The sequence below is a fragment of the Gigantopelta aegis genome, chromosome 8, assembly GCF_016097555.1.
Source record: "Gigantopelta aegis isolate Gae_Host chromosome 8, Gae_host_genome, whole genome shotgun sequence".
Taxonomy (NCBI): Eukaryota; Metazoa; Mollusca; class Gastropoda; order Neomphalida; family Peltospiridae; genus Gigantopelta; species Gigantopelta aegis.
This window is the reverse complement of record NC_054706.1, coordinates 54,263,282-54,286,834: the sequence shown is the minus strand read 5'-3', so window position 1 is coordinate 54,286,834 and position 23,553 is coordinate 54,263,282. Positions and strand designations below refer to the sequence as shown.

The window sequence follows — 23,553 nt, the reverse complement described above, 5'->3', positions numbered from 1 at the left end:
ACATTTAACACGGAGACAAAGACATTTAAAAAAAAAACGCCCGCAGTATTTCCATTTCGGTATGGGACTACTTGACAGATCCGTGCTCCACGCTTGCTGTCAGTTGAGCTATCTTGGTATCACCCGAGCTCAGGGTACACGGAACCTGCAGTGCATGCCGGGTAATCATTCCCCTTGTGGGGTCATACACTCGGGAGACACACCCATAATCGCACCCGTGAAGTGGGTGAAACTCGTGTATGTGGCCTTACACCTACTCATTAAGCCTAGCGGTGCACTCTATGTTGGAGCCGGTACTGGCATGAAAAATCCCTCATTGCCTCAAGTGGGATACGAACCGAGTACCTACCAGCCAAAGTCCGATGGCATAACCACTACACCACCGATGCCGGTTGGTAATCTCATTCTGTATGATAATATTGTACATGCTGAAATGTACTTGTGCTAAAATGTACTTTTTATTCAGCATTTAGCATTTCTGCCAAATGGCTATATAAGAGTTACAAATAAATCACTAGGCATTTTTACATGAATTGCAACTAATACTGTGGGCAAAATGATGGCTCATTTTGTTCAAACATCTGGTCTTTTTTGCCAGAATTTGAAAATTGGTTCCATCTTGTATGCTTATGATGACTTGTACATCAAAGGTTGTGTTATTTTACTTGTGAAAGCTCGTACAACAAAAGATCTGTTGTTGCTACTCTGTAATGATTGAATGATCCTATTCTGGTCCGTCAACTTTCTTCAAAATCTGATGACATATAAATCACTACCCGGTACTCATACTAAAGCAGTGATGTTAATTACTATTTTTAGTAATAGTGACCTTGACCTTTGACAAGACTGGCAAAACACAAAATTCTTCAAGGTATCAGGATCCTATTCCTATAATGTATATACGAAGTTTCATGAAAATCGGACGAGAAGTCGCTAAAGCAGTGACATCATGATGTCATGTACGGTACATATGTGTACGTACATATGTAGGTATATATGTAGAAAACTAAATCCCCATAACACCACATTTGGATAATAACTTCAATAGTCAGGGTACTGGCAATTAACATACACGTGCTACAACGGTCAACATAATTATAATCATGAAAGAAAAATATGTAAACACATTTCTGCATATATATATTTATTTAATTAACATCTTACACAAGTTGTTTGTGATAACTATTTATGACATTTCCAGAAATTCTTACCAGTAATACACTGCATCCGTATTTAAAGACAATAATAATAATGTACACATACATGATTAAAACTGCATAATTGTGTAACATGATGTAAAAAGAAAACACTTGAAACTGCATTTGGACATATAGAAAATATTTATTATTAAATATGCAGACGTATTACAATTTATTGTACTCTATTGCATGTCATTTATTATACATTTAATAAGAAAAACATAAGTTTACATCACTAGTTTTTTGTGATTTTATTTTCACCGAAAAATTATTTTTTCAGTCTTCTCCATCAACAAACCAACTGTGTTTTTCTCCACACATCCCATCTACTGCCACATGACTGGTATATCAAAGACTGTCTTAAAAAAATTGCTATAACACATATCATGCTAATTCAAAAATGTAGCATGTTTCCACTGAAAAATATGTTTTTGAATCATCAAATGTTTGACATCTAATAGCCAGTAATTAATTAATTTGCTCTATTGATTGTTAAACATTTTTTATTTCCATCTGTCGTGTATTTAAGACTACAAAAACTTGCTCAAACATCAAACATCTACTCCCGTCTTGGATGAAGAAACTGACCCATGTCAGAACCTACACACAAAACAGGTGTTTGCTACAACAGCTTACTCTACATGTGCACATTAAACTAGCTCCTGTCAAGGAAAGAGGGAAATGTTTTATTTAAGATCCCTTGCTGCTAATCGAAAAAGAGTAGCTCACGAAGTGGCAACAACAGGTTTCCTCTCTCAATATCTGTGTGGTCCTTAACCACATGTCCGACGCTATATAACTACTTAAAATGTATTGAGTGCGTCGTTAAATAAAACATTTCCTGACTTCTTTCTTGAAGAAACAATGTTATAGTTGTCACTATCTTGTTCTATGTGAACAAAAGGAAAAAAAAGAATGCTGGACGACACCTCAGTACATTTTTAACATGTCTAACATGGTTACTCTTCAAAGGGAAAGAAAACGTGCTGCTGCTACTTGGTTTGACATCCAATAGCCGATGATCAATAAATCAATGTGCTCTAGTGGTGTCGTTAAACAAAACAATGTATTTTTTAACTGACATGATGCCACATCCTAGTACCACAGCATTAGACATACCAGGCCTGTCGGTTCATTGAAGACAATTAATCCACCTGCTCAATGCACAGAAGCCAAATGCTCTATTATTGAGCTAAATCTTGACATATGAACTAAGGTACACATCAATAATCAATTTGTAACACAAAACCATCTGAATGAACCGAACACCAATATTAATGCAATAATGTGTAAGTAACTTATCAAAAACAATATGCTTATGAGATTATTTAATGGAGTCAACACAAAAATAAGGCAATAATATGAATTAAGGACAATAAAAAAAGAGAAGTACATATATTTGATTTTTTTTTTTTTTTTACATATTGTTATAATTGTAAACTGCCATATAATCCATTTATTTTACCTATAAAAGATCCATTAAAATATTATGCTAATAACCGGGACATATAAATCACAAGAGTATCATAGAAATGGACAATTCAATTCTTACAAGTAGGATCAAATGACCGTTGATGTGCTAAATGACCCAACAAAATATTAACTTAAATATATACATTTTATTTGTCAGAAGGAAGTATTTTATTCAACCACTTACACTATCATCATATTGCACTTATACTCAACAGAATTATTAATGGCCAGTAGATATTTTTAGTATTTTCTCTTAGATATGATTAAAAAAACCCCACAGATTTTGCCATTGTAGCAGTGTGTAAACATAATTATTTGAACAACAATTCTGAGTGAAAAAAAAAGACAATTATCATTATGAACCAGTGTGTATGGAATCCTAGCCCAATTAATGTGTTTTTTCGTAGTTTTCATAATGCGTTTAAAACCCACCAAAGGCAAAATGTTTGCATGTATTCATGGGTCAAATGTTCCTGAAATAATGTTTAAAGAAAGAAATGTTTTATTTAACAACACACTCAACACATTTTATTTACGGTTATATGGCGTCAGACATATGGTTAAGGACCACACAAATTTTGAGAGGAAACCCGCTGTCGCCACTACATGGGCTACTCTTTCCGATTAGCAGCAAGGGATCTTTTATTTGCACTTCCCACAGGCAGGATAGCAAAAACCATGGCCTTTGTTGAACCAGTTATGGATCACTGGTCGGTGCAAGTGGTTTACACCTACCCATTGAGCCTTGCGGAGCACTCACTCGGGGTTTGGAGTCAGTATCTGGATTAAAAATCCCATGCCTCGACTGGGATCCAAACCCAGTACCTACCAGCCTGTAGACCGATGGCTTAACCACAACGCCGGTAAATAATGTTTAAAGTTATCTGTGATCAAAACTTGCTAAAATAATTTGACACGGACAAAGATTTACCAAAATCTCTACTGGCCCTTGATTAATTTTGTCAAGTACGTTACCTTATCAATATTTTGATACATAGTTGAATTATGGTATAAAGCCAGGGACACACCTAGACTAAAATAATGAGGGTGGGGAGGTGGAGACAGAAAAAAAAAAGAATCTGACAAAATAATCTAAGACCTTCTCCAGCTAGACAGAAATTGAAAATGTTTAAAGATTTTTCTGGGGATAACTCATCCCCCGTCTCCCTCCACCCTCTAGATATAGCCTCCATATTATATGAATTGTGGTATTTTAAATTACGAATTAAAATAATATAGCAAGACACCAGAGAAATGTCTTCCTGGAACACAATGTGAAACAAAATCAATCAACTGCTTAATAAAGCCGTTATCAAATGGATAAAAGTCAAATTTAAAAAAAATACTTTCTCAGAATTGTTCATTCTCCACTTACTGGCTTTTTAGGACAATAATGGCATTTATATATTGACAAAAGGCACATTTAAATGAGCATGTTATTTTATATCCATTTCACCATTTGACATAAACTATCAGTTAAGTATGCATTACAGATCTATTTGTGGCCTGGTTTAGTATTCCTCATCCCCTGTACATTACACACCACATGGATTATCTTACAATTCACATGTCATAGATAAATAATATTATTACATCAGTGGAGGTCATTCAACAATTACATAATGCTCAAAGAGGGAGGAGACAAGGATGTTTGAAAAGAGTTAAAAAATGTAAATGAAAAAAAAATATAAGTCTTTATTCCTAACAGATGTACCATAATCAAGTCATGGCCATTTTGTCTTACTACAGATATTTTTTAAAATGTTTAATAACACATCATCACTGTTCCAAATATTCATATATAATGTTTGCAGTATAAAATAACAGTCACAATATTACGTAATAGTCACTGTGAATGGGCAGTAATAAATGTGGGAAATAATTCTAGAGGGGAGATTAACTTTAGGTTACAAAACATGAGAGAAAGGGAGGTACACATTACCTGAATTAATGTTATGTAACTGTTCTATGACCCCTTTATGAGAACTGTAGTAATAAACCACCTAAATGTTTTGATATTGTGCTATTCCACATCAAATACTGGTATTGTCCTGTTTCTAGATTAAACAAGGTATGACTGTATGTACGTAACTTTATTCCACAGGCGTCATGGTTATGTAAGGGCTTTTCCAAACTCATCATGGGGGAGACGGGAAGCACCAGGTGAGTGTGCTGCAATATTTTCTCTAAGCTTATTTAACTTCAATAAAATTTTATTTTGGGGGTGGATATACAAAACCACAGCACCCACCCACCCACCCATGTGGTTAATTCTGGAACAGCCCTGAGCAAAATGAACAAAAAGCATCACTGACATAAAAAAAAATACATGTATTAACAGTAGTGCATTTTATAAATGTTTATCTGTACAAAGCCTTTACAAATACAAACACCAATCTACATGAGGATAGAACAGAAAATATAGTGAGCAACAACAGAAATGTGAGTAAATACAAATACTGGGGCCTATTTCACAAAACATCGTATGGTTACGTCTGCGACTAGCAGTTATACCGGTCATACATTTAAATGAGTTTGGCATCATTACAGAAGATAAGAGTATTTTAAGAACAAAAGAAAATGACATATGTGTACTTTTAACTATATTTGTTGTACTATAATAGTAATAAAAATTGTGGTTTAGTCTAGTCGTAGATTTACGTTTACGTGTAAACTAGGCTTACAGTGTTTTGTGAAATAGGGCCCTGTACTTTATTCCCATAGTGTAAATAATCGTATATCGTATTAATTAATTTTCCTTTTGCTTGAAATCCTAAAATCACAATGTCAATGTTCTTCTTCACATCTCTCTCTTTAAAACATTGTGAGCCTAATGTACAAAGCACGTTTATTCTTACATGCACGTAAATATATACATTTCCAATGCTTAAACACCTGCATTTAAAAAACACCCCAGGATTTGTAAATTCGGCCCTTTAATTATTATTTTGCAAATTGCATTTTGTTTGTCGCTTAGTATACATTACTTAATAACCTAATAATGCCATGGTAATATTGGTATTCAGTGTATAAGCTATTATTTAACAATTTTCAAGTACATAATGTTAGTTATCGTGATGTAATCAATAATTACACGTCACATTTTTTCTAAAGCTTGTGCGACTGCACGAACCAATGAGTCATATTATCAGCAGATAAATAATTACACTTCCTGGTCTGTTAACAGGACTATGTCTAAAATGAACAACATTTCAATAAGTATTTACATGGTTTCTTTGTTCATCAATAAAAAAATTAGTTTTCTCTAATACCAATAAGTATGGATTGCATGACAATTTGTTACTTAGTATGTCAAAAGTGAGATCTATTTAAAAAATTGTTTTGGCAAATGAATTTGGCAGTACATATTAATAATAATTAGTGTGTTATATATAGCACTGAACCAATAAGATACTGGAAGTAAATAATATTTATTTAATTACTTTGTTGGTTACTCATGTTTACTTTACTGTTTGCCCTTATGTGCATGACCATTGATTACTCAAAGTTATATCTGGATTATTATTATATTTTTTTTATTACACATACATTAAATATATATATATATATTATAAAGACACCATATCTGTAACTACATGTATATATATATATATATATATATATATATATATATATATATATATATATATATATATATATATATATAAAAAACCTGCACCAGTATTAGTAACTATATATATTTTTTTATTTTTTACTTTTTTTAGACAATGTGTTGCAAATTATTTGGACAGCACAGTAAGAGGTCAAAAGGTGTGTTATCTTATTTAATCACTAATTAATGATACACTAACATTGACAATGTTGAAGTTCAGTGAATAAATAGAAAATGCTACCTGAGCATCAGTGTGGTATGAATTTTATATACTTCAAATAAGTTTCATATTACTTAATTTTATTGCCTTGAATCCGACATTGGCATCAGTAGATGACAGAAACTGGTAATGGAATGGTGTGTGTGTGTGTGTGTGTGTGTGTGTGTGTGTGTGTTTAATTCACTTTCAAACTGGGGGGGGGGGGTGCATTATCTTCAGAGATGTCCCTTTCCCATTCCAGTGAGTTAATTTATTTATAATTTTAAACTAATTTACCTAATCACTTAAATAATGGTTTTCCCAAAGACTTAAAGCCTTTGGAGATAGAAATTAAAAGTGTTTTTTTTTAATGAAATCAATGTATGAATTTAACATGAGCAAAGCCCACCACCTCATATATGCCCAAATCTGCCAGTCATTATACTCAATCAAACTTCATTAAAACTATTAATCAATGTGCTGTAGTGGCGTCATTAAACAAAAAAAACTTTCATTAAAACTACATCATTCTCATCCCAACAAGTGCCCCACGACTGGTAAATCATAGGTCATGGTATGTGCTATCCTGCTGTGGTAAAGTGCAGGTAAAAGATCCCATGCTGCTAATAATAAAATGTAGCAGTTTCCTCTCAGATTATACCAGAATTCCGCATACTTCATAAACACTACTGTAACATCATATCTGTGCTTTAGTGTTTAAAAGTTTAATATCATAGAATAAAATTGATTATCCTTCAATGTGGCAATGTGATTATTATGGTATCATGTATTTTAACCACATGAATGCAAATGTGTGCAAGTGTGTATGATAATGGTTAATATATACTGTACTCCATTAAAAACACACCACCCAATTTTGAGTTGTTTTTGCTATTGCATTTGAGGTTACTACATACCCAATAACCTTAACCCATGAGTTTTTAGATAGTGCGGGTATAATGTTTTTCTTCCAATATCCTTTTTACAAGCCTAATTCACAAAGATCTTAGGCCCTGCTAGACATGTCTTTTAGCATTGCACTGCGAGATTGCAAAGTTGCTAGAGTTTAGTGAATTAGGCCCCTGATCCACGATTGAACTAAGATTGATTCCCATCGGTGGGCCCATTGGGCTATTTCTCATTTCAGCCAGTGCTCCACAAGGTGTAACAAATTAAGTAATCATCGGCTATTGAATGTCAAACATTTGGCAATTGTGACTCGTAGTCATCAGAGGAAACCCGTTACAAAGGCCGTGATATGTACTATCCTGTCTGTGGGATGGTGCATATAAAAGATCCCTTGCTGTTAATTGAAAAGACTAGCCCATGAAGTGGCGACAGCGGGTCTCCTCTCTCAATATCTGTGCGGTCCTCAACAATAAGTCAGACGCCATATAACCGTAAATAAAAAGTGTTGAATGCATCGTTAAATAAAACATTTCCTTCCTTCCTTTTTACAGCCACAAATCTGACTGGTGCGTTTTTAGTTGAGTTCAGAGTATATAAACAGAAGACAAATACAAAAGGCTACATAGTATCCAAGACATTGATCTACTTTACCGTAAGTGTCAGGCGCAGATCCTGGGTTTTTTAATAGACGGCCCAAAATCCATTGTTTTTGAAAATAGAATTTAAACGGTCCTTGATAGGTGGATGGGATAAGTTTGTACTTCTTGTGTATGCTGTAATACATATTGTTCGACCAAAAATTACACTAAGGGGCCCGAACCTGAATGTTTTAGTAATTGGTACAGTAAAATAGATAGGGACTTTTTAAACTTTAAATACCATAAAGTATGTGTATATATATATATATATATATATAATATATATCTTCTTTTTCTTTTTTTTACCCTGTAGCTGTTTTTCAAGATGCTTTTCCTACACTGCAATACCCAAAGTTAACATATTAATTCCTTATACATGAACAGGTATGCTCAGGAATAAGAATACCCATCAGGACCAACTTAAAAACAAATACAGTGAAATGTGCCTAAACCAGATTCTTAACAGTTTCTTGTGTTACAAAGTGATATATATTGATTTGTTAACTTATTAGGCCATAACCTAATATTCCCTATACGACAATCAACATAGCCTACAGTTAACTTGTTGTCCTTTTGTATATTAAACATGTGCTTTTAGTATGTGATAGTATGATCATTGTTTGTTTCAACTAATGTGATTACGAGTGATTATCATAAGTAATAAATTTATTAATGTATTACAGGTTCTCGTTTCAGGATTCCAATTTCTGCCTTTTCCCCAACAAGAATGAATATATAAAATGGTGACCAAACTGAAAATCCTAGACATTCGGGATCCCTCTCTAAACCGGAGAAATGCCGAGGTCCCTAAGTGACCCGGTTTAGGCAGGTTCTACTGTAGTTTACATAGCACAACTCTAAAACATAGCCCAAACTCATAACCCCATATACATATACATAATATAATTTTTCTCTCTAATAATAACATCTCTATACAAATACCACCAAAAAAAACAAAAAAACAAAAACAACAACGAAAAGAGAAACAAAATACAAATCAATCTAGCCTTCGCTTTGAGCAAAATTAAGGCGAGCTGAAGATCACTCTCCTTAAATGATGCAAGGCAAGCAATCACATGAACTTTCAAATAAAATTCATAAAAAATATTATTTCAAGGCGATCAGCTTGCACTCTACTAAAACTGTGGCGTGTGGAGGGGAGCCTCTCCTGGCAAACAACGACCTAACTCTGAAGTCATGGATTGCTGCTCACTAGTTTGTTGAAAGATGGCCTTCTAAATGTTTAAAACACCTAAAGGATGTCTGCAATCCAAGCTGCAATCTCTAAGAATTTAGAATATATCATTCTGTTCAATTTTCATCCTGTGATGCATCATTCTTCGATTAAATCTAGCTTTAACCTCAGTAACATACAATCAGTGTCTACTACAACAAGAATGCCTCTGACCTGTTTAGCTGTATCCAGGCAAATGACAATAGAGCAGAAACATGCATTTATTAAAACTACAGTAGAGTCAAGATTAGCTGTGTCACCCACGAAATTGACCAATTGTGAATTTTAAATACAATTGTTAAATTTTAGTTTAATTTGATGAAATAATTACATATTCTGACTGATATAGTTTTTAAATACATGCACATTTCTTCTCTCTTTTTTTTAAGTTGAGTATTGGCAAACATCATTACAAGATGAGGAAGCAAAACGACAATTTTAACATAAATAGGGCAATTAATCATAAACATAGGACAGGGCCATTAAGTTGGTAAACTTGTGCTCAATCCTTTGTTTGTTTATGCAATAAAATATTTTTTCAATTAATGTTGAAATCCATTTCAGCTTGATATTAATCTCCCATTTTAATGTAGAACATAACAGTGTACCAATATCAATAGTACTGAAAAAATAAACATTATATACTAAAAGTAAAAACATTACACACAGAATCACATACACTGCACATTCAAAATTACTCTAAGATCTTACACTTGGAATGGTGAGTTGTTGGGTGATGTTTTTTTTCTTCTTATTTTTAAATATATACAATTATAGCACTATTATTATTTCAAAACTATAAATTTCACTCCCATGCTTACCGCCTAAAATCATCTATAAAAATTACGAAAAGGTATTAACCCACAGGCAAAAAATGATCTTATTAACAAGTGACCTTCTTACACAGGTCACAATATACAATAATTAATACAGCATTGAGACCGATGTACACCTGGTGTCATAGAGAGGTGACCAGGGTGGGGCTGGATGGGGTAGGGCTATGAGTGGGTGGATGGGTTAATGGTGGATGGGTTACCTGCAGGTGTTAGTGTGATGGATATTTACATCAAGTAAAAGCAGTAGTATATAAATATTCTGAGATCTTGTAGAGTCCATTACCAGCCACGAGGACCGACTTCCTTGAATGCAGGTGATGCTACATGAAGACACATAATTACTACATGTATGGATGAACTGGACATACCCCACCGCCTACACCCCACCCCCAAAAATAAATGACATGAAAAATCATGAAAAACTTCAATCAAGTTGAGGGCTTCAGTCAATGAGGCTTCGGCCGGAAGTACACATCTTTCGTCAACATGGACGTAATGCAAGGGATCTGCTTTTGGTTCATGAATTCTTTTGCAGCGTTTGATTCAAATTCATAGGCGACTTTTTTGTTCACCCGTGTCATCATTGTCATGAGGTCGAGCGTGTCGGCATGTTCTTTGAGGACCTCGCTCAGCGCCCGAATAAACCAGGAACCATGAGTTGAGTTCCTCCAAGAAAAGTAACCTGGAAATTAAAAATTAAACAAAACAAAATTAATGTATTGTTTCCATGAAGTAGTATTAAAATCTCAGTCTAGAATCACAAAATGTTCTTCACATTTTATTAACATGCTACTGACATGATCAGGAAGTCTTCTTATTAATGATTAAAAGAAAAGAAATGAATATTTGTTTAATGACACCTCGGTACATTTTAAACTTCGACTATTTAGTGTCCTAACATATGGAAACCTGCTGCAACCACATGAACTAATTTTGTTGGTAAAGCAGCTAGGGATCTTTTATATGCATTTTGTGAATAAACAAGAACAGTATATACCAGTCGTGGAGCACTGGGCCAGAATCCAGGGAGGGCGAATACTCTATCACTGAGCTCAGGGTTCATACACTTAAAACATTTTCATTTTCCAGGACTTTTTTACATTTTTCCAGGAGTCTGAATACATTACCTAGAAAGGATTTTTTTTTTTAATGACACCCCCAGTAAACTGTTTATTCAGTGGTTTTTATGTCTCAAACATAAGCTACACCTAATCTAGACATATCACATGGATGCTAAAGTTGTAAAAAATACATAAATAAAAAAAATATTGTAGTGTGCAGATTTTTTTTTACTGTGTGTGGATCTTACAGCAAAACACTCCATAGCCATATTACATACCTAACCACTTTGTGGAAATGTTTTTAGGCATTCAATTATTTTTGGTCAAGATCCATTTATTTTTGGTCAAGATTCAGAATTATATAACTTTATATAGATGGGGCTTTTTGATTGCACCAAAGTCGAGGCAATAAACATTGTGCCCAAAATATATATGCCCAAAACAAGCCAGCCCAAACTGAGTACCGTATAAACAATGTTATATGCTAACCTCAAAAATATATATGCCCAAAACAAGCCAGCCCAAACTGAGTATAAACAATAAATATTTTTAGCTCAATACCACTAAAATATTAAGCTTAATTTGACTGATATAACTTGAAATGCATTTCATCAACATCATTACCAGCTGTTATTAACATTACTATATTAACAAGATCTAAGAGTGCTCAGAACAGACAAAAAACCAGTTGTGCCCTAATTAATGAGATCTAAAACCCTGATAGAATAATCCATCAAAGTATTTTATTTATTTTTAAAAGACTTGTAATTCACTTACAAATAAACAATAAATAAATAAACAATATACTGGGGTGTCGTTATATAAAAATACATAAATAAATAAAATTTTATGTTTAATTTATATTATCCAGATTTTTAACAATTAAAAAAAACTCACTCTTCTACCCAAAACTATGAAGGAAAAAAAGAGAGTAATCTTTAATTACTGGTATTATCCAGATCTATTATTTCAACAACAAAAAAAGAAAAAAGGAAAAAAAAAAAAAAAAAAGATTTGTTAAAAATTTAAGTCATAATATGTCTAAACATTAATTAATACATTTACGGTATTACGTGTATAGGTCAGTGCTTATAGAGTACATGTATGTACTTTAAATCATTATTTATGTCGTTTTTAAAAAGTACCTAATGACAAAATTACACGAATCATATAAACATGTTTTATTTCCATTAATAATTATTTCAAACTCATTAGTGACATCATGTTTGAAATCCGAAATTTACCGGAATTATACCTGTTTCCGTGAGTAACTAAATGTCAAACACATTATTCATTGTAAGGACAAAAATAATCTCTTGAAGTGGACTCTTTGTTACCACCAATTTATATCACAAACAATCAAACCAAACCCATAAAATGATTGTTTTTTTTAGTTAATTGGTCGCTTCAGTGACATGCCTTGACATGTTGATACCCTATCACTGTGTATTGAGTCATCTTAGACTTCAATGGAGATCAAAAGAATATGTGTCAACTGAAGCATAGCAGACTTAAGCCGTAGTATATGTGTCAACAGAAGCATAGCAGACATAAGCCGTAGGAGTATTTGTTTTGTTGGAAGGCGCTGGTTACAGCTATCTACTAAATTATTTATCTTTGACAGTAGTTTTGAACTCACAAACGTCAGAAACAAAGACTACTGACAGTTACATAATTTATTCAACCAATCACAAGTTGTGTTCATTTCTGTCCACGCTTTCTTACTGTGTATGTATTTTAACAGTTGACCAATGGCAGTTGACCTCTTATAATTACTGTTGTGTGAAGGATATAGTTTGGAACCAGACGTGAAATGTGATTATTTATAAATATATTTTCCACATAATTATTAAATGAAAAAAATAAATAAAAAATGTATATAATAATAAAATTCCAGGACTTTCCAGGGCGTAAATTTATCTTTCAAGGGGTTTTAAGCACTTTCCAGGATGAAAATAAAATTTGGGGCACTTTCCAGGGTTTCTCAGGATGCGTGCGAACCCTGTGAGCTACATCACTCACCTCTTCTGATGATGTCAATAAGCATGCAATCGAGATGTCAATAAGCATGCAATCGAGATGACAATAAGCATGACATCGAGATGTCAATAAGCATGCAATCGAGATGTCAATAAGCATGCAATCGAGATGTCAATAAGCATGACATCGAGATGGCAATAAGCACGACATCGAGATGTCAATACGCACGACATCGAGATTTGTAAATAAGCACGACATCGAGATGTCATTAAGCATGACATCGAGATGTCAATAAGCAGGACATCGAGATGGCAATAAGCACGACATCGAGATGTCAATAAGCACGACATCGAGATGTCAATAAGCACGACATCGAGATGTCAATAAGCACGACATCGAGATTTGTAAATAAGCACGACATCGAGATGTCATTAAGCATGACATCGAGATTTGTCAATAAGCACGACATCGAGATGGCAATAAGCACGACATCGCGATGTCAATAAGCATGACATTGAGAACATTTTGTAGCTCTAGTTTATAGAGACTTTAGTTTCATCAGAATACAGAATTACATTTCTTTGCTTTTTCTAAATTTTCTCTTGAGGGAGGGAGGGAGGGCAGAGAGGAAAAGATATATTTTAAATTTATAAATGATGGCAATGTGAAACAAATTTACTCCACAGTTTTTATGAGAAGGTTTAGAATGCCGTTAAGTAATCAGGACTTAAGTTCCCTGGGACTTACACTTTTGAAATTCAGTTGCCTTAAAATACCATTGATTAATACATTATATGACTGGTTAAATGCATACATCTGCTCTCAAATGAAGCATATAGTAAGTGTGTGTATGTGTATGGGGTGCAGGTGGGGGTGGGGCTGGTAGTGCAATGAATTGTGGGTTAGGTTACAGCAAAACAAAGGGTATTTAAAGTTGGCCATACCTGGTACCACTGAGTAAGCCATGAGAAAATCTGCCTCTGTCGGAATTCGATATGTTACTGGCTCCATGGGTAGGGAGCCACCTTTCCCTCCCAATGCATCACAGACTGTTACTCCCTTGTCAAAAGATTGGCCTCGGCAGGCCTGAATAGATTTTTAAAAAGAATAATATTATGTATGTGCATTTCATAATATATATAATAATGATAAGACTAAGGGATAAATACCTTTCGTAAATTTTGCCCTTTGTGCTCAGGGGTTTTACAAATATTTATTTTCTGTGCTGTTATGGTCATGTTTCTAAAATCTCAGAATATTCCTTTGATCCTGCTTAATCACTGATTGCAGCTTCAGTGTTCATTATTATCACTTAATGCAACATGCTCTTATATTATGATATAATTACAAAATTTACGCGTTTAAACAATTTCCTTAATTCTGATTGGAGGACATCGAAGAAAATGTTATCCTTCGATAAACCGCAAAAAATGACGTAATTATGCCAGCTAGGACGTCATTACGTAAAACAGGTCATGGAAAGGACACTAGAAGCTGATTTAAGTGTATTTTAACTAAATATGGTGTGTCCAGGTGCTTGTGCATACATTTTAGAAGTGGGTGGGGGCTAAACTGTGGCTAGCAAAATTTATGTGGGGTTAATACATGCTTCCCCAGAAAAGTATTGCAAAAAAGAGAATATTTGCTTGATCAAGGGGGATGGTTCGACTGCCATAACCCACCCTCTGCACAAGCTCCTATCTTTGTAATTATATAAAATCTGTTTGTCATTTATTTTAATGAATTTACAACTGTCACAAGCTGCATAAAATTGCGTTGCGAAGTAAAGGATTTTAAACTCGAAAATAACGTCATTACGTAAAGTAGATCATGGGAAGAACGTTAGAAACTGATTTATGAATTATGTGTAGTTTTTAACTAAATAAGTTGTGCTGTTTGTAATTATAAGAATTGCTTGTAATTTTCTGCAAATTTATCGATGTATAACAGTCAAAAAAATTGTATAAAATCACTTCACTACGCTACGCGATTTTACAGGGCGACCAACCTAATGGAAATATTTTACCGGAATTTTCTGGTATTTTAATTTTTAAGCATGCGAACGCCATTTTCAAAAATATAAAAATAATTTAAACAGCGCCATATTTGACATATTTTTAAAATAACAACCAAAGAGATACATAACAATATTTTTTTTAAATTATTTATTGGAATGTTAATATTTATGTATTCAATAATAAAAGTATAAATCAATCCACATAAGTGGCAGAATTATTCTACTTCCTTTTTAAGCATAGCCCTACTTTATGGCTTGTCTAGGAAAACATGCTAAATATATTCACCAGTGTAAATAAAGTTACTACACCTAGTACAGCAATTAACAACATTATCACACACACACACACAGACCAAACACCAAAAATCATCACCCCCCCCCCCCCCCAAAGCCCCACTTTATTAGCAAATTGTGTAGTACAATTTCACTCCCACCTACAGATTAGTAATAAAGTGACAAACTTGGGACCAATGTTATTTTTATGTAGGTACATTGCAACATTTGCACTATTTCATCAGTGGGGTCGAACCAATTTGTGGTTAACTGAATCGGGGACGAAACGTCTGGTACCCACATTAAGACTGGCTATCGTTCTGCATTACGCTTACTTTACTATTAGTGCAGCACTTTTCACGGAAAAATCTAACAATGGTTTGTAAAAATTTAATTTTTTTATAGTTTAACGTACTTGAATAAAACAAAATTGGTAGGTATATTAATTAATTAATATTAATGTCATGAATGTGTCACAGATTACTGGTAGACAAATAATATTTAGTGAAATGTTGCACATGAAAGCATACGAAAATAAGAAGAGAATTGTGGATCCGTTTCTTTTGTTTTCGTACGATCGCAAGTGTTCTGTTATATGTTCAGGTTTTTACACACAGTGGCGAAGTTGCATGCATCGCCATAGAACCGATGTCTGTCCCGTAGTAATTACTATATGATATTTGAAATATCTTTAAAATGAATACATAAACTACATAACAAGAAAGACAAATTTCATACATGGCTTCAGTTTACTTGATTGTCAAAAACAGTTTCATTGGTCGGCTGTTGACAAATACAGCCAATAGACAAACGTCTTAGTAATAGCATTAACCAGTCGATAATACCAAGTTCAGGTTGCAATGGAGAAGGCAGAATGATAAGCTCTGTTTAATAAACTCGAGATTTAAAAATATAGAAAATTTTAAATATATTCAGAAATGGTTGCTTCCAAAAAAAATAATGATAACGAATTTGAAAAAATTCCGGATATTTGGCATTAATTCCGGAATTCCGGATATGAATGAAAAATTCCGGAAAGTTGGTCGCCCTGATTATCTATAATTTGTGACTGTTTTACCTTGATAAACTCACAAAACACGACAAACAATTCTTATATAAAAAGAAAGAAAATACTTTGTACTCTTGTAAAACAGCTTCTCACCTGAATGAAAAATAACTTAGGTTTTCCGGCTAAAGATGGACAGTTATGTCCCTTGAAAGGCTCCACCAAGTCTTTAATTTCCACGGGACCGTCGGTTCCATACACTGTGCCTTCCTCACCATGAGAGAGAATCACACAGGCAAAACAGTCATTTCGTGTGTGATCTAGTTTGCCAGCTAAAAAATACAAGCATTCAATATTAGTGACTGAAAAGATTTTAATAGAAAACAATAGTAAGACAAAATTAGTACCATAACACCGGCCTCGGTGGCGTCGTAGTTAAGCCATTGGACATAAGGCTGGTAGGTACAGGCCGAATGAGAAATTCCACTCGGCAGAGCCTCGTGAAATTTTCCATTCTTACCTTCACAGGATAAAGCAGATATCCGACGTAATGAACTAGTTATTCTCTATTAACACGCACATGACGTCACATGCATAGATTCATTACAAAATCATTCATTTGACTTCTAGATCATCGTACAATGTTATCTAAAATAACAGAAATAATAGCTTTTCAGCTTAATTTTTATGGATCACATATTAAAAATAATAACTAGTTAATGACGCAGGATATCAGCTTTAAACTCTTCAAGCCAATTGAAGAGTGCGCTTAGCAAGAATCTCAGAATTTTCCATTCCTACCTTTACAGGATAAAGCTCATATCCTACATCATTAACTAGTTATTCTCTATATATAACAACTTGTCCAACAAGACAAATAAACTAAAAATATGAAAATAAGCCCCCAAAAATCCCATCAATTTCAAATGTTTATTAATCAATTTGCCACTGTTACAGTAACATATGACATTGATAATGACAGCTTTGTTTTTTCAATCAACCAGATGATTTGCTTCCTGTCGAGAGCACTGTGCATGTCTGAGAGTTGACCAACACAAGAGTGTATCTGAAACTCTGTTCTGGTGCAGGGAATGTGTTCATTGATGGGGGGTTATCAGTGTTAACTGAATAGGACTATTGATGGAAATGCACAAAATCTGCACTGCACACATCAATGGTTTAAGATGCTTAAAATATATGTTCCCTTGATGATGTGAATGCATTGTTTAGTAGCATGACAGCATCTGAATAAACAGCAAGACAGTATTTGAATAAACAGCAAGACAGCATTTGAATACACAGCAAAACAGTATCTGAGTAAACAGCATTACCATCCATGCCAAAGCTTAGATTGTGTACAGTACCAATGACAACTAAATGGGTAGAGACAGAAATGTACTTCCTAAGAAAACAAAAACCTACAAAAGAAATTTCTGCTTTTCAAATAAATGTACCCACCCTTCTTCATTAGCATCTTCATATCGTTAATAGACATATTGTCATAGATTTCCGTCGTGAAATCCAACACGCGCAGACGATTGTTAATATTAATTTTATCTTGATCTGTCCCTGTGCGAGTTCCCATATTCGTGTGTGATGCGAAGTCTCGATTGTTGATTATCACTGCCAGTCCTCTGTTCGGATAGTTCATCTTGTATTCGTCTGACAACAGAGACGACTCCTTCTCTACTGGTAACTCACCCGTTGCAAACCCATACTCTGTCTGACTGAAATGAAAGAAGGTCTCGAATTAGCCACAGCTCATCCTGTCTATTTTAAATTAACCACTTTTGAATAATTTTCAAGGAAATACTGTATATTATAAAATATTAGCTATTTTAAAATATCTTAACATGTGCTTACAGTCTTGAATGTTCAGTAAAAATCATAAACTACTTTTATTTTTTACAATGAAAGTTTTGCTCCTAAAATAAGTATTTTGCTTAGAGCTAGGTGGTATAACGTATATACCATTCGGTATCGGTATCATGTCAATACCGATTTACCGTACTGAAATTTCATCATTGAAAAATGTTTCCTCCGCCATTTAGTAAAGCACTAACAATATATCTGACGAACGCAAAATGGGTTGGGCATAAATCAGATGAGAGCCTTGTCTATAGAAGTTAATTTTATTTAGATGAAATTAGCAGGTGAGACTTAACTCAAGAATGCATTTAAAGCCAAGTATACCGAAAATACGGCTCAATATTGGTATCTATATAATATTGGTATTGTGTCAATACTGAATACCCTACCGATATTGAGGTAAATCACACAAAAAATTAATGATCTTGATACCGAACCTCAAATTTCAACACCGCTCAGCTCTAGTTTTGCTCTTATGTTTCTTAGTTACGGTGCACAGTACTCCTAGGCAAAAATGTTAACTTTGATCCCTGAAAAGGAATATTTGCTTAAGAGTCTTATATCAGGTATGTAATAATATATTTCTGTATGTAGGCCTATATATATATATATATATATATATTTTTTTTCCCAGCTTGCTTTGCCATAATTCTCATCAAAGGCCAAGATAAGCATGTTCTTACATGTAATATATTACCCAAATTATTCATGATGCAAGATGGAATATCCTGGACCATTATGTCTGCAGGTTGACTTAACAAAAGCAAAACTTCTGGACTATGAAGAAATTCAGCCTATTTCAGAGCTATCAAATGGAATTGTTCTCGAATTAAAATATTTCTTTGAACAATCAAATAAAGGTCTTCTTGACCATGTCCATTTATTACCAAAGTTAGATCCGCAGTTTACTGGCTCCAATGTAAAATCAGTTTGTTCAAAACTTATTCGTCTTTGTGATGTTAAGAAAAAACTAAGCGTAAAGAAAAAGGTACCAGGTTACAAGACTGTTGCAGACCTGCTGATAAGACCATTTAAACCTCCTGTGACCATGACCAGACCACTTGCACTGCCTGTCACTTTGAATGTTGGTGTTTCCACACACAATTCTTCGACTACGAATAAAGATATTGTGCTTAATGAACGCAAAATTGTAGATCCTGTGGAAATATCTACATGTGTTGTGCCTGGTTTTCAAACTGTTACTGTTGATGTACAAACTGATTTTGATGATGGTACCGATGTGAAATTATATAATTTGCTTCAGTATAATCATAATAAACTGTTAAAAACAAATAAACTGGTAGATCATGAAATAACAGAGAAACGGAAAAAGGTTGTGACACTTGTGATTCAGAAAGGATTCATCCCAGATTGTGTTGGCTCTGGACGTCAGTAGTTTATTCCAAACCATCAAGAAATACAAAAACTATTCGTCCGGTTCAGTCAGCTATATTTTAAATAATTATCTGAAATATCTTAGTCAAGTAACTGGTCATATCGAAGAATGACATGGATTTTCAAAACACACTGGTCACTAGTTCTTGAAAGATGATTTTTCCACTGAATAAATGTACATAACAGAACTGAAAATTGCTTTACTAAATACAATGTATTGTATATATCACATATAATTGTCATATTTAGGAAAGAACATTACTTTCTTGGTGTAACAAATGAATGGATATAAAAGGAGAGAAACAGTAACCGAGTATTTTTCATCAAATGTGTATTCATATAATTTTGACAAATTATATTTTGCCTTTTTTCACATATACCTATTCAAGTTATTTAATTTTAATGTCTAGAAATGGATTCAGCAGGAAAAAGGACACTAAACTGCTAAATTTTATTATGATTTGTCAGTTATTAAGCAAATTAAAGGGAAAAGTCTTAATAATTTTAGGCACCGGTGCCGTCTTTGGCCTTTAGTTTACTTAATATAATGTACATCACGATTTCTAAAAATGGTTAGATTTCCGACACCTACTTTCTATGTAACTTTGGTTCCAATAGAGCTACCAAGATAATTTAAACTGTTTAGGAAAGATCTCTTTAAGATCTACCATTTGCATCTAGTTTTATTGCTCTAAGTTTAGATTTTTCATCTGGGGTTGCTATTAAGACCACTTCGGCACATTTTAAATTACAGCTATTTGGCAGGGATGTCATTAATAGCCGGCACCCGGCAATTTTTCGCCTGCTATCGAATCAATTGTCGCTGGGTATCGAACTTCCAATAAACAATGCTTGTCGACTTTTTATTGATTAATGGCTGCCTATTATTTGATTTTCACCTGCTATTTTTATTTTTAATGACATCACTGTTTGGTGTCTTCACATGTCGATATTTTGACATTTGGTTGTTGAGAGAAAGTGAGGAAACCTGGGGCCTAATTCACAAAGGTCTCTTAGGCTCTACTAGACAACAAAGCATCCTCTTTGCAAGTCTTTTAGCATTGCACTGCGAAATCGCAAAGTTGCGAGAGTTTAGTGAATTAGGCCCCTGCTGCTTCCTTATAGTAAGTCTTACAGCAGCAAGGGATATTTTACATGCATCTTCCCGTAGACATATACACATTTACCTGTATTTTAACTTACGTAATTAATTCATTTCATGGTTCAAGTTCACTGTCCTGGGGGAAAAACCCTGAGTTATCTGTCCTGTTTGTCCAGGACAATAAGTTAGTAGTTAGTTGTTAGTAAGAAAGAACTTGATAAATAGGGTTTTTTTCCTGTTTTAAAACACTATCTAACCATCACATGTTTTAAATATATTGCATTATAAGAATAAATACATTTGGAACTCTGAATAACTTTTTGATGATTTACATGTTATTTCAAATTTCGTTTGGCCATTAGAAGACATAACAAATATATATATATGAAATTATTTTGGACAAAAATCAATATTGATACATACTACAAAACATTACAATGACCAGAAATGTACGGTACAGAGATATTCATATATTCTAAGGAAGAAAATGTAAGTAAATTGTTATTTTAATATAAATAATAATGTAAAAAAAAAAGAAATTCCGAAAACCTTTATAAATGGTTACCAACTAAGGATAGATAATTCCTTTATCTGCCTTTAAATGAATGGGATTAGGACAGTTGAGGTTTTTTTTTACAGTTTATGCTAATTATTACTTACCCAATATCTCCTGCACCACTTCGTGTTCCTCTAGCATCTGTTTCATCAACCTGACCTTTTCCACCCGCTGCAGCATCAACTTGATCTAAAACATTAAACATCAAACATTCTAATAGCAAACTTGACAAGAGTACAGGGTTTCAGACTAATAAAATCTTTGAATGACTAAAATTACACATCAAATATACTTTTTTTTATAATATCAGTGACTGTATATTCAATGTGTTTCTGGTCATCTTAAAGTCGCTCGCCCTAGTTTTAGCCCGCGAAAATTAATTCTAATGTTGGTTAATCTACAAAACTGTAACACGCTTAGATCACGTTTTTATAAAATAGAGTGAAAACGCAGGTTTTATATCGATAAATACCATGGGAATCCCCGTGACCCAATTACTTGAAATAATTTTGAAAGTTAGTATTCTGATGTCACCGGTAGATGTCGCTCGAAGCACAGAAATGCCTATGTCACGACAAATTTCCCAGAGTGCACACAGACTTGGGGTGCGTTCCTTTCACCTCTCCTGGGCATGTTCCAACTGTTCTGTCCTCTCTAGATATCGTAAGACTTATTGGTTTTAAGGGTTTGTAACGTTTTGTATGGAGATACTTACTTGTCTGAACTTTATTGTTAATGAAAATGTTCACGAACTGCGAAGAAAAACCTCACAAATGAACGACAAGCAAACAACAACAAATCGGATGTTGATTGCGCGAACCTAGCCCGAGTACTCTGACTGTAAGAGAGCTAGACGGACATTTGGACATAAACACGCTCTCATTACAGTCAGAGACCAACCTATGTCTTTTTTTGGCAATTCCTGACTACCAAACGGTAGGCAACGAGTCCCGCTCTAATACCACAACAATCCTATGTTTGACGTCAAATACCTTTACATCAATCATTTTCGAGTTAAGTGATACAAAAAAATCCACATATTAATCACTAATACACTTACTACAGAAAGAAACCCGACAGCACCCACATTCAGCTACGCTTCGTGACACTCCGTCGCAACAATTGCAAAGCTCGGCGATCTATTTCGAGACTGGGTGATGCCGCCTTGTGCAGCAGTTACAGGGGCCGTCTCATATCAAGCGAAGTTACAACATGGAAGAGTTGGCTAATGCCGTTTTGGATGAATTTGGATTTCATTACGTCATTAAACCAAAACAATTACACATTATTGATTCCATTTTGAATTTGAAGGATACATTTGGGGTGTTATCAACAGGATACGGCAAAAGTATGTTCTACGTACTGCCTCCTCTTATGAGATGACCCCTGTAACTGCTGCACAAGGCGGAATCGCCCAGTCTCGAAATAGATCGCCGAGCTTTGCAATTGTTGCGACGGAGTGTCACGAAGCGTAGCTGAATGTGGGTGCTGTCGGGTTTTTTTCTGTAGTAAGTGTATTAGTGATTAATATGTGGATTTTTTTTGTATCACTTAACTCGAAAATGATTGATGTAAAGGTATTTGACGTCAAACATAGGATTGTTGTGGTATTAGAGCGGGACTCGTTGCCTACCGTTTGGTAGTCAGGAATTGCCAAAAAAAGACATAGGTTGGTCTCTGACTGTAATGAGAGCGTGTTTATGTCCAAACATCCGTCTAGCTCTCTTACAGTCAGAGTACTCGGGCTAGCGCGAACCGTGCACGAGAAAACAGCTTTTGGCTGATTTCAACTTTGCTGTTTAATTTTACATTTCAGTCTTTATCTATCCAACAGTGACAGGTGCCTATCTGTTGATAAAACATAAAACGGCATTGTTCATCACACTCGGTGAATCGTTTTTATTGTGTTACGGGTAGCCTATGCTACTTTGAGATCAGCAAATCACTCAGTCACGTCAGTGAATTTGAGTGACTCTCGAGTCGAGATTGTGGCATGGTCAATCGTTCAATGTCATAATCAAAGTAACAATGTTTTGGCCTAAGTCATGGAACAAAAAAGACACACAACCTACCTGAATTATCTGCCATACTGAAATCAATAAATCAGGAGCTGAAGTTATTATAAGATATTACCGACACTTCTTGTTCTTTTGAACTGCTTGTCACACTATATAGATTTTAGACTGATATGAT

The 23,553-nt window shown here is 34.2% G+C and overlaps 1 protein-coding gene across 1 annotated transcript; it reads right to left on the bottom strand.

Moving 5' to 3' along the window:
- Positions 1–9,823: 9,823 nt before the first annotated feature.
- LOC121380083 (caspase-3-like) lies at positions 9,824–23,549 on the bottom strand. The gene is made up of 6 exons (XM_041508834.1): positions 23,433–23,549; positions 21,465–21,549; positions 17,897–18,165; positions 16,595–16,770; positions 14,087–14,228; positions 9,824–10,783 (listed from the first exon to the last, which is right to left on the bottom strand). The coding sequence occupies exons 1-6, from the start codon at positions 23,446–23,448 to the stop codon at positions 10,548–10,550; spliced, it is 924 nt and encodes a 307-aa protein (XP_041364768.1). The 5' UTR covers positions 23,449–23,549; the 3' UTR covers positions 9,824–10,547.
- Between the last annotated feature and the right edge of the window lie 4 nt (positions 23,550–23,553).

What these genes read in the sequence shown, in the direction of transcription:
- LOC121380083 (XM_041508834.1), bottom strand. An exon ending in GAAGATGCTAATGAAGAAGG is followed by an intron (nt 16,771 to 17,896) that starts GTGGGTACATTT and finishes TGTATTTTTTAG; the next exon opens with CTGGCAAACTAGATCACACA. An exon ending in CTAAGTTATTTTTCATTCAG is followed by an intron (nt 14,229 to 16,594) that starts GTGAGAAGCTGT and finishes AAATCTATTCAG; the next exon opens with GCCTGCCGAGGCCAATCTTT.